Source organism: Parasteatoda tepidariorum, chromosome 8, assembly GCF_043381705.1.
Source record: "Parasteatoda tepidariorum isolate YZ-2023 chromosome 8, CAS_Ptep_4.0, whole genome shotgun sequence".
Classification (NCBI taxonomy): Eukaryota; Metazoa; Arthropoda; class Arachnida; order Araneae; family Theridiidae; genus Parasteatoda; species Parasteatoda tepidariorum.
In genome coordinates, this window is record NC_092211.1 from 67,960,410 (window position 1) to 67,974,695 (window position 14,286).

Below are 14,286 nucleotides of genomic sequence, written 5' to 3' on the forward strand. Positions count from 1 at the left end.
ATAATCATTGAGGGGTAAAGTCCTGTACTTCAGGGTGGAGAGGGACTACGTGCGCTACCTTACAATAACTGAAGGGACACTTTCAAGTTTTGACATGTTTTTAAATTTCTTCGAGAATTATTTTATAACTTTAGGTGTTTAGGTTTCGGAAATTTGTTCTTATACTTATCAATTAAGTTTAAAGAGCAAAAAGTTTAAGTTAATGCCTTAAGACCGGCAATAAATTGCAAACGAAAAAAAAAAAAAAAAAACTGTTTTTGGACACCCTATCTCAGAAAGTACAGCAATAAATTTGTAACTTTTCTCGATTAGTTTGGCTATTATATGCAACAATCGCATAAAATTTCGCAAGCCAACTTAAATATTTATAGAGATACAGCCATTTTTCATAAAAAACTTTTTTTTTTGTAGCACGATTTTGTTTTTTGCTACAACTTTCAAAATATTTAATAAAATAATCATTAAAAAAAAATCGTTACGAATAGCACAAGAAGGCAGTAGTTCTTTCATATTGCGCATGCGCAAAAAATTTTTTCCTCATTTTTTAGTGAGTCAGATTTAGTAACTTCTGAAAAAATGTCCGATTTAAATAACTTGAAAATTTAAAAAGTTTATAGCGATTTTCTAAGTAGTTTTGTATTTATTTAAAGAAAGCTCTGGATGAAAAGGGGTGTTCCACAAATTTCATTTTATATTAAACAAGATTTATTAAAAATGGCACCGGCATTGTCCTTAATAAAAGTATGTTCTCTTTCACATATTTTCTTTTCTTATACCATTTACTACCATTTCTTATACCATTTTCTTTTCTTATACTTAACAAAAACTAATTTTGTTCCTTACTAAAGAATTATTAATAGGACGATTCCTAGGTCAAAATTTTTTACAACGTCCAACTTTATATATAGTCTTTTCGTCTTCAAAATCTAAACTAATTTTCACGAAAAATGGAAAACAAACAAATGGAATTGACGAATTGACTTCTTAATTGAATTTAAAATTTTTTATTTCTTAAACGGTTTGGCTTTTGAAGTTGTGATGTAAAGTTATTTTTCGGGTAAATAGGTATAACCAGGTACAGAAGTTCTAAAATTAAGTGATTGCAGTTCAATAAGTTTTTTTCAAATACGGTCATTCTTCAAATAACCTTGTTTTCAAGTAAAAATCTGCATAAGCTGCCATGGGGTAACAGGACTGCTAAAGTGTTTTATAATCTATAAGTGCAAAATGCAATGCAATGTCAGATAAAATGCAAAGCCAATAATTTAATGTAAAATGCTAAATTTTTGCATTTGCACCTAAAAACAGCCTTAGAGCTTCATTTTAACCCCGAGTAATGAAAAACCAAAACTATTTTTTGTTCTTTTTTTGAAAATCACATTTGATCAGTCTAAATAGTAATTACTGCATATTTATTTGGTTGAGGGTGATTCAGCAGTTTGCAGTTATCAGACTCGCCTTAAAAACGTCTATTTTAATTAAGGCCATGCTCCACAAAGCGCAAAAAATACTGATACTTTGAATAATTTTTGATCCTGAAATTATCGGATTTTCACGTACCAGAACTCAATCGTAATCGTTCTTAAAAGGGCGACCTCAAATGTTAGTGCAGACGATATTTTAAGTTACTAAATCAGACAAAAAATTGTACATTCTCAGAATAAACATATCTTTTATTTTCGAAGGATTTAAATTTTCTACTCACAAAATATAGGGAATGGTCGCAATCTGGAAAATAGGGTCCTACTAGTTTAGTCAAGAGAGCGATCGATAGTTTGGAAACCTAAATGTTAATTTTCCCTCGTCACACCCAGGGTTCGCTTTTTAAAGTTCAAAGAGAACTTTAAAAAGCGAATTAAAAAATATTTTATGAACTATTATAAAATTCTTTTATCCAAAGATAAATCCACATAAATTTTTTTTTAAAATTTATAATTATATTATTTAATTACAGTCGAAAGATTTTTAAAACGCAGGCACAATTATAAAATTAGTTTATCCAAATATAAATCCACACAAAAAGTAATTTTTAATTTATTATTATTTTATTTAGTTATAATTAGAGTATGCAAATTTTTACAATATCCTTTTAAAGGATATACATGGCAAAAAACAAATCGATTGAATAGTTTTGATAAATCAAATTTTAAAAATACGACTTTTTAAAATTTAAGTTTTCAGGAACTATTCGACCGATTTCGCTCAAATTTTGTATCTTGCCATGCTAAAGTGCATTTTTTAAAATGATACAAAAGTTGCAATTCAAAATATTTCGACTATAATTATATGAAATAATAAAAAACATTTAATATTTACTAAAAGTTGTTTATCGTATGGGATCAGCTTTGGATAAATGAATTTCATAATTGGCCGGCCTGGTGGCCGAGCGGTTAGCGTGCCTGACTGCGAAGCCATAGGCTGCGGGTTCGAATCCCGCTCTGGGCATGGATGTTTCTCGCTCTCTTTGTGCTGTCCTCTGTTGTGTGTGTGTGTATGATGTGTGAATGTGGCCCACCCTATAAACGGGTTTGTGGCAGTGTGGCGTGGGCAATGTTGCTCGCCTACGTGACTTTGGTTTACAGGTGCCCACTAGGTAACGCGAAATGAGCAACAAATCTGGCATAGTATAGGCAATGATTCAAATTCAGTGCCTGCCATTAGAAAAAAAAAATTTTTTCATAATTGCGTGCAAAATTTTTAAATTCGCTTAAGAAGTTCTCAAGATATGCCGAAATAAGCAAAAATTAGAAATAACATTAAATGGACCAAACTACAGGGACCCTTTTTTCCCAAATCCGTCGGAAAAAAGGTATGTTTTTTCATAGAAAGTACGTTTTTGTGTTTGATTTTGTAACTTAAGATATCATTGGCAAAAATTATTAGCCTATTTCATGTCACCCCTCGAGCCATTAAGATTGAGTCCTAGATTGTGAAGAACTCGAACATTAGATCAAAAAATTATTCAGGGTGGTCCGTTAGTTTATTATAACTTTATTTATTATGTTTTTATGTAAATTATTTATTCATTTATTATGTAAAAAAATTTTACAAACAAAATTTAGGAGAAGAGTTTTATTAGATAGAATAAAAATAAGTAAATGGTAACAGAGCTTCCATTATCACAGCAAAGAAAAAAATAAAACAGATCTATCAAGGTTAAAACAAAATACATTATCTATAAATCTAAAATTATATCAACATTAATAAATAAGATTGCTATTAATTAACACGATGATTCAGAGTTAAGAGACATTTTTAAATTTTATTAAATAAAAAATACTTATTAAAAATACTGAAAAATAGGTCTTTTCAGAAGATAACTTTTTCCAAAAAATAAAATTTTAGTTTTTTATACTTCATAACAACAATGTCATATTCATTATTTTTATCATCACCATCAAATATTTTTTAAAAAAACTGTACATTAAACAAAATAAACAAAGTTGGGCACAAATTTAAAAAAAAATATTTGTAAAGTTGTTTCAAGACAATTAAAATAGTTTAAGAGTGTAGCTTTCAAAAAGAAGAATTGTTACTTATTAATTAATATAAAGACAAATAAAAGCTAATATACATATATTTTAAAATCTGAAAAGCATGCAAAATATAAAAATGAATTTAAGAACAACATGAATAAGCAATAGAAATAATGCGCATTAACATAAGCTATCTGAGCCTTCAACATGTTCAGCAGTTGCTATCAACTGGCAATGGTGTACATGTTGACTTGGTTAACTTAGTGCCATCTTCTTTCAACCAAGCTTGAACCCATAGATTCACATTGCATGACAATGGTGCCTGCAAATTAAAATTTCACATCACAAATTATTTTAAAAAGAAGAATAACTGATGATATTAGTGGAAAAAAACAACAAGGCACATTTTAGTAAACTTGATGAAACAAAATTAGAATGCTTAAAGCATTATTAAGCTGCTAACATGCTATGTGTAGCTATTAATATGTTAACTTTTTCATCTAATCATTTGTAGTTGTCGTTGTTGTTCTTGTAGTTCATTTACGTCGCACTAGAGCTGCACAATGGGCTATTGGTGACGGTCTGCGAAGCATCCTTAAGGATGATCCGAAGACATGCCATCACAATCTTGATCCTCTGCAGAGGGGATGGCACCCCCCGCTTCGGTAGCCCGACGACCCTAATCATTTGTAATTTAATTCACATTTGTCGAATAAATATATATATCTGAAATAGTTTTGTTTCCCGAGTTCAGGCACTGCGTAAATCACCCTGCCATTTATTTATTTATGTTATCGTGAAAAGAAGGCCTATACCATGTCCACCAGAAATGTTGCCATAAGCAACTTGACGCGCTTTCCTATTTTCTACTGTTTTTTCATCTGCTTCTAAACAGGACATAATAGGTAAGTGGTTCGCGCTAATGATGGTAATATTTGCTTAAAGTATTAAAATGACAATCTTTGTGCAGATCTAATCAACATCATTTTATATGAATTAAATCGTTAATGCTTACTGGTTGGCACTAATGATGGTAAGATTTGCTTAAAGTATTGAAATGCCAGTCTTTGTGTAGATCAAATCAACATAATTTCATATGAATTAAATCAATGCCTACTGGTTTGTGCTAATGATGGTAATATTTCTTTAAAGTATTAAAATGACAGTCTTTGTGCCTGTATTCTTTCATATGAATTAAGCATGACACATTCTGGTTAAACTTATACATGTAGATATAGTTTGAGCTTAGTAATTTCATAATTGAATATTTTGTCACACATTTCATAGTTTTTGAGGATAGATGTATAACTTCTTAATTTATAGTTAGGGATAATAAGATTTGTGTCATTGCACTTAATTCAGTTTGTAAGTTATTGAACTTAAGGCGATACATCATACAATAAAATTAAATTATCATCTGACACTTACCTTGCAGAGAAGAAGTGGGCAGTTTTCAATTTCATCCCTAGAAACATTTTGGTTCTTTTTGCATTCTGTAGGTGCCAAGGTAATAGTCATTTTGTAGTTTAATCCTGATACAACCTAAAATGTAAAAAATAAATAAAAATATGCAATTTACATTTCCAAACATAGATTTGTGAAAAATAATCGTAAAAATATTAGTATTAAGTGTAATTATCATTAGCATATTTGCTCATATTTATCTTTTTATCAGTATTATAGGGAACAGATAGTATTGAATATGATAGTGAAGGAATTGAAAAGAAATGGGATGCGTAATGACCCCCCCCCAAAAAAAAATTGAAAAATAAAATAAAAATAATAATTTTTTTAATAGTTCACACACACACAAAAAAAATAATATTTAAAAAATTATTTAAGATTTGTTTCTTCATCAATTATGTTCTTCACTGTTTCAAGAATCATAATCCAAAAGATTAAAACGAAATTCGTCATAGTTTCATTGTAAACATTAATAATGTTAAAGCGCTCTTCAACTGGCTTAACCAAAGATTGTATAAAGGTGAAAAGAAAAACTTTCGAAACTCGTAACTAAAATCCGGCACCATGCTTGAATTATTAATACTTGAGTTATTTATGCATTGTTCTATTGTTCATTATGAAAAATATAAATGAGAAGACTAGCTTTAAAAACCTCAGTCTTTTTTTTCAAAAACAATATTAAAAAAATTTTTTTTTCATAAAAAAATTAACCCTTTAATGGGCCCTTTATTTCTAGTAAAGGTAAATTAAAGTATCTTTGGAATTGAAATTGTTGTAAGAACAGTAATTGATATATATAAAAAAAACTAATTTAGTTTATAAAAATGCCATTTTTTTGGTGGTAAATATATTTAACATGACCTATTAGGAACTTACTGACTTTTATTTTTCTTTATTTATAAAATAAATTCCTTAAATGCAACAAACTTCAAAAGGAATTATGTATTTTATAACTTTTATACGTTTTTTAAAAGTGACAAATGGTTACCAATTTCATTCAAACTCACTTCAAGAAAGCTGAAGTTATTGAAAAATGGAAACCTAAATTAAAAGTGGTAAAACGTGGTGGTAAGTATACTTACCACGGCCTTCAAAAGGGTTAATTGTGGGAGGGATCTGAGTCTATGACCCCCAGGAAACATTTCTGGATCCGTCCCTGCTGTAGTTGATATATGCGTCATCAACTTCAGAAGATCTTCAACCACACGATTTTAATCGGAAGCAGGGTCGTCACGGAAAAAAATGAACAATATAGTTGCTTTTAGTAGTCTAAAGCACGAAAACAGTTGCCGGAAACTATGAAAATAGTTGCTTAAATACGAACGAAAATATAACTAAAATTTTATTAAATGTCTTAATTGTCATATACCATGATCCATATAGTCAAGTTGGTGGGAAATATGATCATTTTTATATAAACATTAGTGTTCTAGAACAAAAATTTTTTATCAAAAAAATTTGTATATTTGCAGAAAATTAGATACTTTAATATACTAGAAATCATTCAAGAAATATTTTTTCATTTTAAAAAAAAAACTTACTACTGTGCAAATTGAGCGCATTAAAAAGTGATGATTCAAATTTGCAATTCAACATTTTTCTATTTTTAAGAAAAAAATTAATTGTGTTCAAAAGCTTCCGTGGGCCGATGGTTGTCAACCTAATTTATGCTAAGAAAAAATATTGCAAGGACTACAGAAAAGTCTCCCAATAGTCTCCTTTTCCTGAAAATAGTTGCTCCTTTAGCCTTCTCAGGCAAAAAAAGTTGCCATAGTCGCCTCAGGTCGAAAATAGTTGCCAATAGTCGCAATTCAGTTGCCTGCGGCAAACCTGGCAGGGTTGCCACAGTAAAAAATGAACAAAAATAGTTGCTTTTAGTAGCCTCAAGCAGGAAAATAGTAGCCTAAAACTATGAAAATAGTTGCCTGAACAGGAACAAAAATAATAGCCAAATTACTATAATTATAGCTTAATTGTCAAATACCATGATTAGGACTGGGTGATGTCAGAAATTTTAAAGAGTGATACATCGTTCGTTAGCTATCGCGATGTAGCATATGTTCAAAAATTACCTATGGGAAATCTTTAAATCAATAAAAATGAATACATCTATTACAAATGAAAATATTAATTCTAAACATATTCCACTATGACATCAATATCATTGCTTAATTTTTTCAATTAAAAGAATAAAGAAGTTAAAGTAAAAGCAAACCCAAGCTTTATTTCATTTTTCTTAAATTAAAAATGATTTAAGATTTATTGGTTTAAAAATAATAATACTGTAACAAAATATTTTACATACATGCATTAAAAATTAAAAGGAAAAAAAACAAAAAACAAACGAAAGTAGAAAAAGAAACAAACAAACAAAGAAATGTTCACTTTAGAAAAAAAAAAAAACATTTTTTAAAATTATTTGTTGAAAAAAAACCATGCTTTTGAAACATCATTAGACCCTCTTTTCTTTAATTATTTAAAATAATAAAATGTAATATTAACTAATGGTCAAAACAAATGTAAAAACAATTTTACTTATTTATTATTATTCTCTTTTTTGAAAATAAAATCAACTAAAGATTTATTTGTTTAAAAATGATACTGACTATCTAACAACAAGTTATAAAACAAACAAGTATTGAAAGAATTTTAATAAAAATCAAAAAAAAAAAAAAAAACCTTGAAGTACTAATGTTAAATAATTAAAAAGCGTCAAAACATTACTCAACTCTTTATTTAGTTAAAAAAAATTATTTGCTTTAACTAATAGCCAAATTTTTTTAAAACTTTGTTTTCAGTTTCTCAAAAATGAAAGCAAATTAAATAAAGCTACCTTTGTTTTAATTTTTGTAATACTTAAAAAGGACTGGTCATTTATTGGTTTAAAAATAATCAAACTATTATACTTACCTACAGGGGCCCCCATCAGGGGGGAAGGTGGGCGCACGATGCGCCCACTTAAAGCTTGGGGAGAATTTTTACACTAAATAAAACTATTAGTTTTGGGGGGGGGTTTAGAATTTGCCCAAATGCTTGGGGGGATGGGGGCCACTGCTTACCTACATTAAATAAATTTTAAAAAAACTAACATTTTATAACTAAGATAAATACAAAATATCTCTATTAAATTGTATCGCTTAAAATGAAAAACAATAATTGTAAAAAATCAATGACGATTCTTTTTTTTATTTATATTTTCTTTTCATTGATCAATTGAGTTCAGAACGAAAATTTAAGATAACAGCGATTGTGCAGCAATCACAAAGTAACAGTAGGTCTGCTAAAAATAATTGACAAGAATCGTTAAATCCAGACAGAAAAAAAAAAATTATATGAAATAATGTAGAACGAAACGATTGCTAAGTAGCAAAATTCTGACTGAAAACAGGGTGAGTAGCCAAATTTTTCAACCAAAAATAAGCACCTTTTAAGCACTTTTCAAAGCACTCAAAAAATATTTTTAAGCACTTTGAAAAATATCATAATTAGACAGGGTTGGCAAGTTTTTGACAATTGATGGTTTTATTTACAGTGACGAAGACGATGATGCGTCACAAACGATGAAATAAACAAGAGAAATGAATTTTTCTATCACTAATAGAGAGGAAAAATTGACAATGTTTAGTTGGTCCCCGTAATCAACAAAAATTCGAGAGATTTTCTGATTCTATTACAGAGGGCGGAAAATGAAGTTTGAAATTGAGAATCTCTTGCAAAATGCAGCAGGGTTGCACATGAGAGTCAAAAATTCTTACCACTGAATCCACCTCAGTAAACGCAAGTGCGGACCCGCAAGTATTTCATCAAACATGTAAAACAAATGGTGCTTTCATACACTACAGACCGGCGGTACGCCAAAACAGATTGGGGTTGAATTAATTTCGAAAACGTTGAATAGGACAATGTCTTTTTGCATAATTTGTGGCGAAAATCAACATGGTAAAGAAAAATATCACATTTCGGAAAAGGGAAAATTAAGCACTTTTTAAAAACAGCCATGGAAAAAAAAGCACTTTTAAGGGCTTTTAAATAACGAAAATAAGCACCTGTTAAAAACGCTACGCACTCTGGAAAATAATCTACAAGAAACCCGACAATTATTCCCGACGAAATAAAATGCACAATCTTCAAAAAACGCAAAATTCCAAAGACTACGCATTGCGTTCTATATTACAAAATATTACACGAAACCAGGAGTTATGATTCAATTCGCTCTTTGTTCAACATCACTAAACTAACATCGTCTTTATAGCTAAACGCTATCTACATCTCTGCAGTTAGACGAAATCAAAATCGTCTTCGTCAGTGCGGTAATATAGGGTTAGCGTAGTCAAGGATCCTTGCATATTAAATCGTTAAATTGCGATTGTAGTCTTATACCGGCGGCTTAAATCAGATATCTGATACATCGCCTAAAACCAAAGTCACTATATCGGCCTACCGATATATGCGTTATATCGATATTCCGCGATACATCGATTTATCACCCAATCCTCCTAACTATGCTCAAATTAAAAAAATTTTTTTGTACAAATATAAAAGGCATACATATTAGAAAATAGGTACCTAAATAAAAGTCGAATTACAATAAAATATTAATGTTAATAGAAGGAAAAAGCAATTAAAAATAACAAAACTGCCCCTCAGAGATAAAAAATAACAAGTACTTTATTAAATCGAATGGAAATTTAAATTTTTGGACATAAATGATTGTAGCATAAGAGTTTGCTTTCTTTTATTAACAATTTGGTTTATCTTTTGTTCTTGTTTCATGCTCTTTTTCTTTTTGTCGTAATTGCAGACTACCTTCAATCATGCCTTGTGAAGTTAATTCCGTGCAAATTAAAGCCTTAAGGGCTTCTTTCAGTCTTTCATTTGCAAGAAAATTTAAATTTTTACTGTCCATTCAGTAAAATATAGGGTCAGATGGGGGAGGGGTGAGTATGTGTTAAAAAAAAACATCTATTTTCTCCTTTCAAATCAAGATAATATTTATTTAATATTTTTAAAGACATTAACTGGGATTGCAGCAAGCATTTTAATTTCAGTTTTAGAAACTGATAAAAAATTTAATATTGACTAACTTCCTGCTTATGACCAACTGTACACTGTACAGTATGTTAGTTTATTTAAGCTATCGAACTTTCTTTTAATATTATTAAAATCTGACAAAAACTATCAATTTTAGTTCAAACTAGTAGATTAAAAAACAGATCTACATAGGAATTTAAGGATATATTTCAAAATTCTATTTATTATGAATTACTTTCTGAGATGGGGTAAAGCTATAAGGTTAGGCTTTGTTAAGTGTTGCATGATAGGGATATTTAACTTTTACTTCTGTGTCAGCTTTAGTAAGTATCTAATGCTCTATATTTCATAATGAAAGAGCTAAAAAATAATTTACTTACCCAGTTCAACCTACATGACCCTACATAGTAATTTTAACACTGAAAACAAAGTTTCTTTTAAATTTTGAAAGAGAAGAATGATAAGGAGGAAATAACAATATAGCAGAAAATTAATAACATTGAATTAAAAATAGCATAATGGTACAACTTAGTAAACATTAAAGATATAAATGAGTTGTCACGCAAGTTTCTGCCTTCATATGGCAGTTTTTTCATAAAAAAACAAAACAATTTCCTTATGACTAAATTGAATTAAAATACAAAACTGCAATAAATAGTAAAAAACACTTTAAACTACCACTATAGATATTAATTTTTACACTCTCTTAATAATTCAAATAAAACAAAAACTATTACAGTTTTCTTGCTTTATGATGAAATTGTGTAAAGTTCAGCAAAATATTTTGCATCCGAAGTGAAACCTAATTTTGATAACCATGAACATTAACTCCTTAATTAAAAAGTACGAAAAAAATATTTTTTTGCATTTATTCTTTTAAATATAATCATGATACATTTATTTAAGAGCATTTTTATTTCTAAAACAATATTTACATATGTTTGTTAGCAAAATATATGCTAATTTTAGAACTATAGAAACTTTTATTTAGAAATCGAACTTGGAAAAAGTATTGTATTGAAATTCGGTCTTGCACCCCCTAATTTTTTTGTGACTTAAAATTCATAACTATAAAAGCAAAAGTAAATTAAATCATAGATAAGAGAGTGTTTTGCATTGATGTGTGTTAAACTTTGTTAAATATTTCGCTGTTTGAATGGTTCAGGGATGATTGTGACACAATAATTTTTTTATAATTAAATTACTTATTAATAAAGAATATCACACTTTTATAGTAACTAATTTAAGGACACATTCTTACAAGAATCGCGGTTATTGGATTTAAAAATCGCATGAATATGAAATATCGCATAATCGATATTGGATTTTAAGAATGTGAAAACACAAATTGCATTATTGGATTTCTGAATCGCGATGCACACGATTTTTTAGATCCAGTGACTAGGAATAGCGACATAGGATTTTAAACTCGCTTGAATATGAATCACGATGTTCGATTTTTAAATCGCACTAATACGATTCACAATTAATAACTTTTAAATTAGGTAAATACGAAAATCGATGATAGATATTAAAAATGTGTGAATATGAATCTCGATATTAGAGGATTCCGGCATAGTTTCAAACATTAAAAACTATGAAAAGCTGACAAACCAAAAATGTTTAATAGCAGAAGAGACACGTGTTTGAAAAAATCTCGATAATGCGTTCAGTGAAGATTTAAAAATTTTAATTCTAGATCGTAGAACTTAATTCCTACATTAAATATTAAATTGCAGTGAAAATTTCCTCGGATTATAAGTTCTGATTCTAGGAAATCCGCAAACCAATGGTCTTGAGATGTGCTGAATTCTGCGAAAAAATCACATGCCTTGCTTTTAGTTTCCAAACATGAAGGAATAAAATGAAAAACACGGAATTCAGGGGTACAACCGGAATACAATCACCTCTGATATTCGGTGCTGGCGCATGCCACTATGTAATGGGGTTCTGCATAGCGAAAATTGGAAAGTCTGCTTTTAGCTATGCAGAGAGAAGAAGACACAGGAAGACAGACAGCAGGCATATATAGCAAATTTTTTCAAATGTAAATTGATTAATATTTGTTTTTTGGACACAAATTTAAAATTTGCTAATTGAAAAATTATTAAAAGTTCAAGCTGTATTTGTTTAAATTTAATATTTTAAGCTGATGGACTCACTCTTTTTCTCAAATGAAATTAAAAATATGTTTTAAGCATTTTGAATTAATTTGTTTGATCCCCCCTCCTCTTGAAGGAGGCTTGACCCTTTGTCGGGCAAAGTTTGGTGCCACCAATGAAGTTAAGGTATGCTTCATACTTAATCTATATGAATCCAGTGCATATAAAATGCATCAAAATTTTAACTAAATTAAATTTAATGGTTCGGTTTAACAAGCTTCTTTATAAAAAGCTTGATTTTATATCCACTTGATCCTACCTACTTTTAGAAATTCTCGTGGAATAGTTCTTCCAGACATTTTATGAAAGATCAGTTTTCTTTAAGACTTGAAAACAAACTCATAATTTTGTGAATTTGTTAAAATACAGATCTGATTTTTTTAAAAACGAATTAAAAAAAACCAGTGAATTGTTCTAGCATTTTGTGATAGGTCCATATTTGTTAAAAATCAATTTATAATTTTGTGAATAAGTAAAAATAAGATTTTTTTTTTGTTTTGGGAACAGAAACACAAAAACATTTCATTAATGCAGTGTTTCCCAAAGTGTGGTACGCGTACCCCCAGGGGTACGGGAACAGTTTAGCAGGGGTACGCATTCTTATGCGAAATATCTTTGCAACAAATGAAAATTTCAAAATATTTTATTTAAAAACAAAGCTAGTCATGGAAATTTACGATCATGCATATTTCTATTGGCTATTTTTTGCAAAGTTAACAGTTAATAATTAGTGGTGTCAACAGTCAACTGTGATTTTAACCTTTTGTGCGATTTTTTCTAGTAAAAAATTCATTCATTTTTTATTAGTGGTACTCAACGTCACGAAAAATTTAGAATGGGTACACATAAGTCATAAGTTTGGGAAATATTAGTATAGGTTTTTTAAACAAATTGTTTAGGTAAAAATTTTGCATAAGGTCCATTTTAATGATAAACTATTTTGTGAAAAGTTCTTTTTCAAGATGAAAAATTTTGAAGAAAACAGACTCAAATTTCTCCTAAAAATGACTCCTGAAAGTCTAAATTATAACTTATTTTTACAGTTACTTTTGTGTTATTTCAGATGCATGGGAAAAAAAGAAAATTTTTATGTTATTAGAAGGAATTAATGTTATGTTTGTATGTAATTTAAGATATAACATTAAACCTAAAATTAATCTTGATAAAAAAAACCAAACAAATGCCTATATAAAAGCCTCATCATTTCTTGTATGCAAGAATTCATTTTTATTTAGCTGTTCTCTCTTTAACAATTAATTTTTACTGAGGTAATATTCATATATTTGAAGAAACACAAATTATTTAAAATATAGAAACTTTTTATTTTGAAGAATTCATAAATGACTACAAGCATTCTTTTATAAGCTTCAAAAAAATATATACCGCGATCTTATTTTAAAAAAAACTTTTTTTTAAAACATTTATTTACAGCGAAAAGTTTTCTTTTAAAAGAATCTAAACACCTGTAGCAAATTAATTAATGCATGATATTTCTCCTCTTCTATTTCATCATCATCTGTCATGACAACAAACCAAAAAAATATTTATGCTTATATAATGCATATTCAATTAGATGATTCATATTCAATGTAAAACGCACTCAAATTGATGATTCATGCTGAAGTAACAAACAAAAAAATTTTAATAACTTTCTTTTTTTGCTAATTTTAAGGATGTTGTTTAGGATACGATTCTAAATTATTGATTGAAACACACAATTTGTAACTGAAAGGAAATACAATTTTATCATTTTATTACTTCAGTTTCAGATCTGTTAGGATAAAAACCAGCCTAACGTATCCATGAAATCACTTATGTTTCATTTGTATATTGCGTGAACTGGTAAATATAAATAAGCCTCGCCAAAGAAGAATATATATCTTACCTGTCGTCGAATATTAGAAACGTTAGTAACTTTCATATGATAAAGGTTATTTGTCGAAGCTGAGATTTTTCGAGCTGCGAACTTGGCGTGTTCATGTGCATCCGGATTATCATCAGAAACTGGCGTCCATCCTCCTGTCATCATGGAGTAGGAAATACTCAACATACAAAATAAAATAAAAATATTTAAATGCATACTCATTATGATTTTGAACTTAAACGGTTTAGAACTCAACTGAACACTTTGATTGAATCTAATTACTCTGACA

The 14,286-nt window shown here is 28.9% G+C and overlaps 1 protein-coding gene across 1 annotated transcript; it reads right to left on the minus strand.

Annotated features, from left to right (window-relative positions):
• Positions 1-3,057: 3,057 nt before the first annotated feature.
• On the minus strand, positions 3,058-14,266 carry LOC107443616 (cystatin-1). The gene is made up of 3 exons (XM_016057545.2): positions 14,019-14,266; positions 4,905-5,018; positions 3,058-3,798 (listed from the first exon to the last, which is right to left on the minus strand). The coding sequence occupies exons 1-3, from the start codon at positions 14,217-14,219 to the stop codon at positions 3,688-3,690; spliced, it is 426 nt and encodes a 141-aa protein (XP_015913031.1). The 5' UTR covers positions 14,220-14,266; the 3' UTR covers positions 3,058-3,687.
• Positions 14,267-14,286: the final 20 nt, after the last annotated feature.

Bases quoted from the DNA above. Each gene is read 5' to 3' on its own strand.
- LOC107443616 (XM_016057545.2), bottom strand. From the start codon at position 14,219: ATGAGTATGCATTTAAATATTTTTATTTTATTTTGTATGTTGAGTATT. The intron at 5,019-14,018 runs GTAAGATATATA...TTTACATTTTAG, and splicing joins TTTCTAATATTCGACGACAG to GTTGTATCAGGATTAAACTA. The intron at 3,799-4,904 runs GTAAGTGTCAGA...TTTAATTTGCAG, and splicing joins GCCCACTTCTTCTCTGCAAG to GCACCATTGTCATGCAATGT.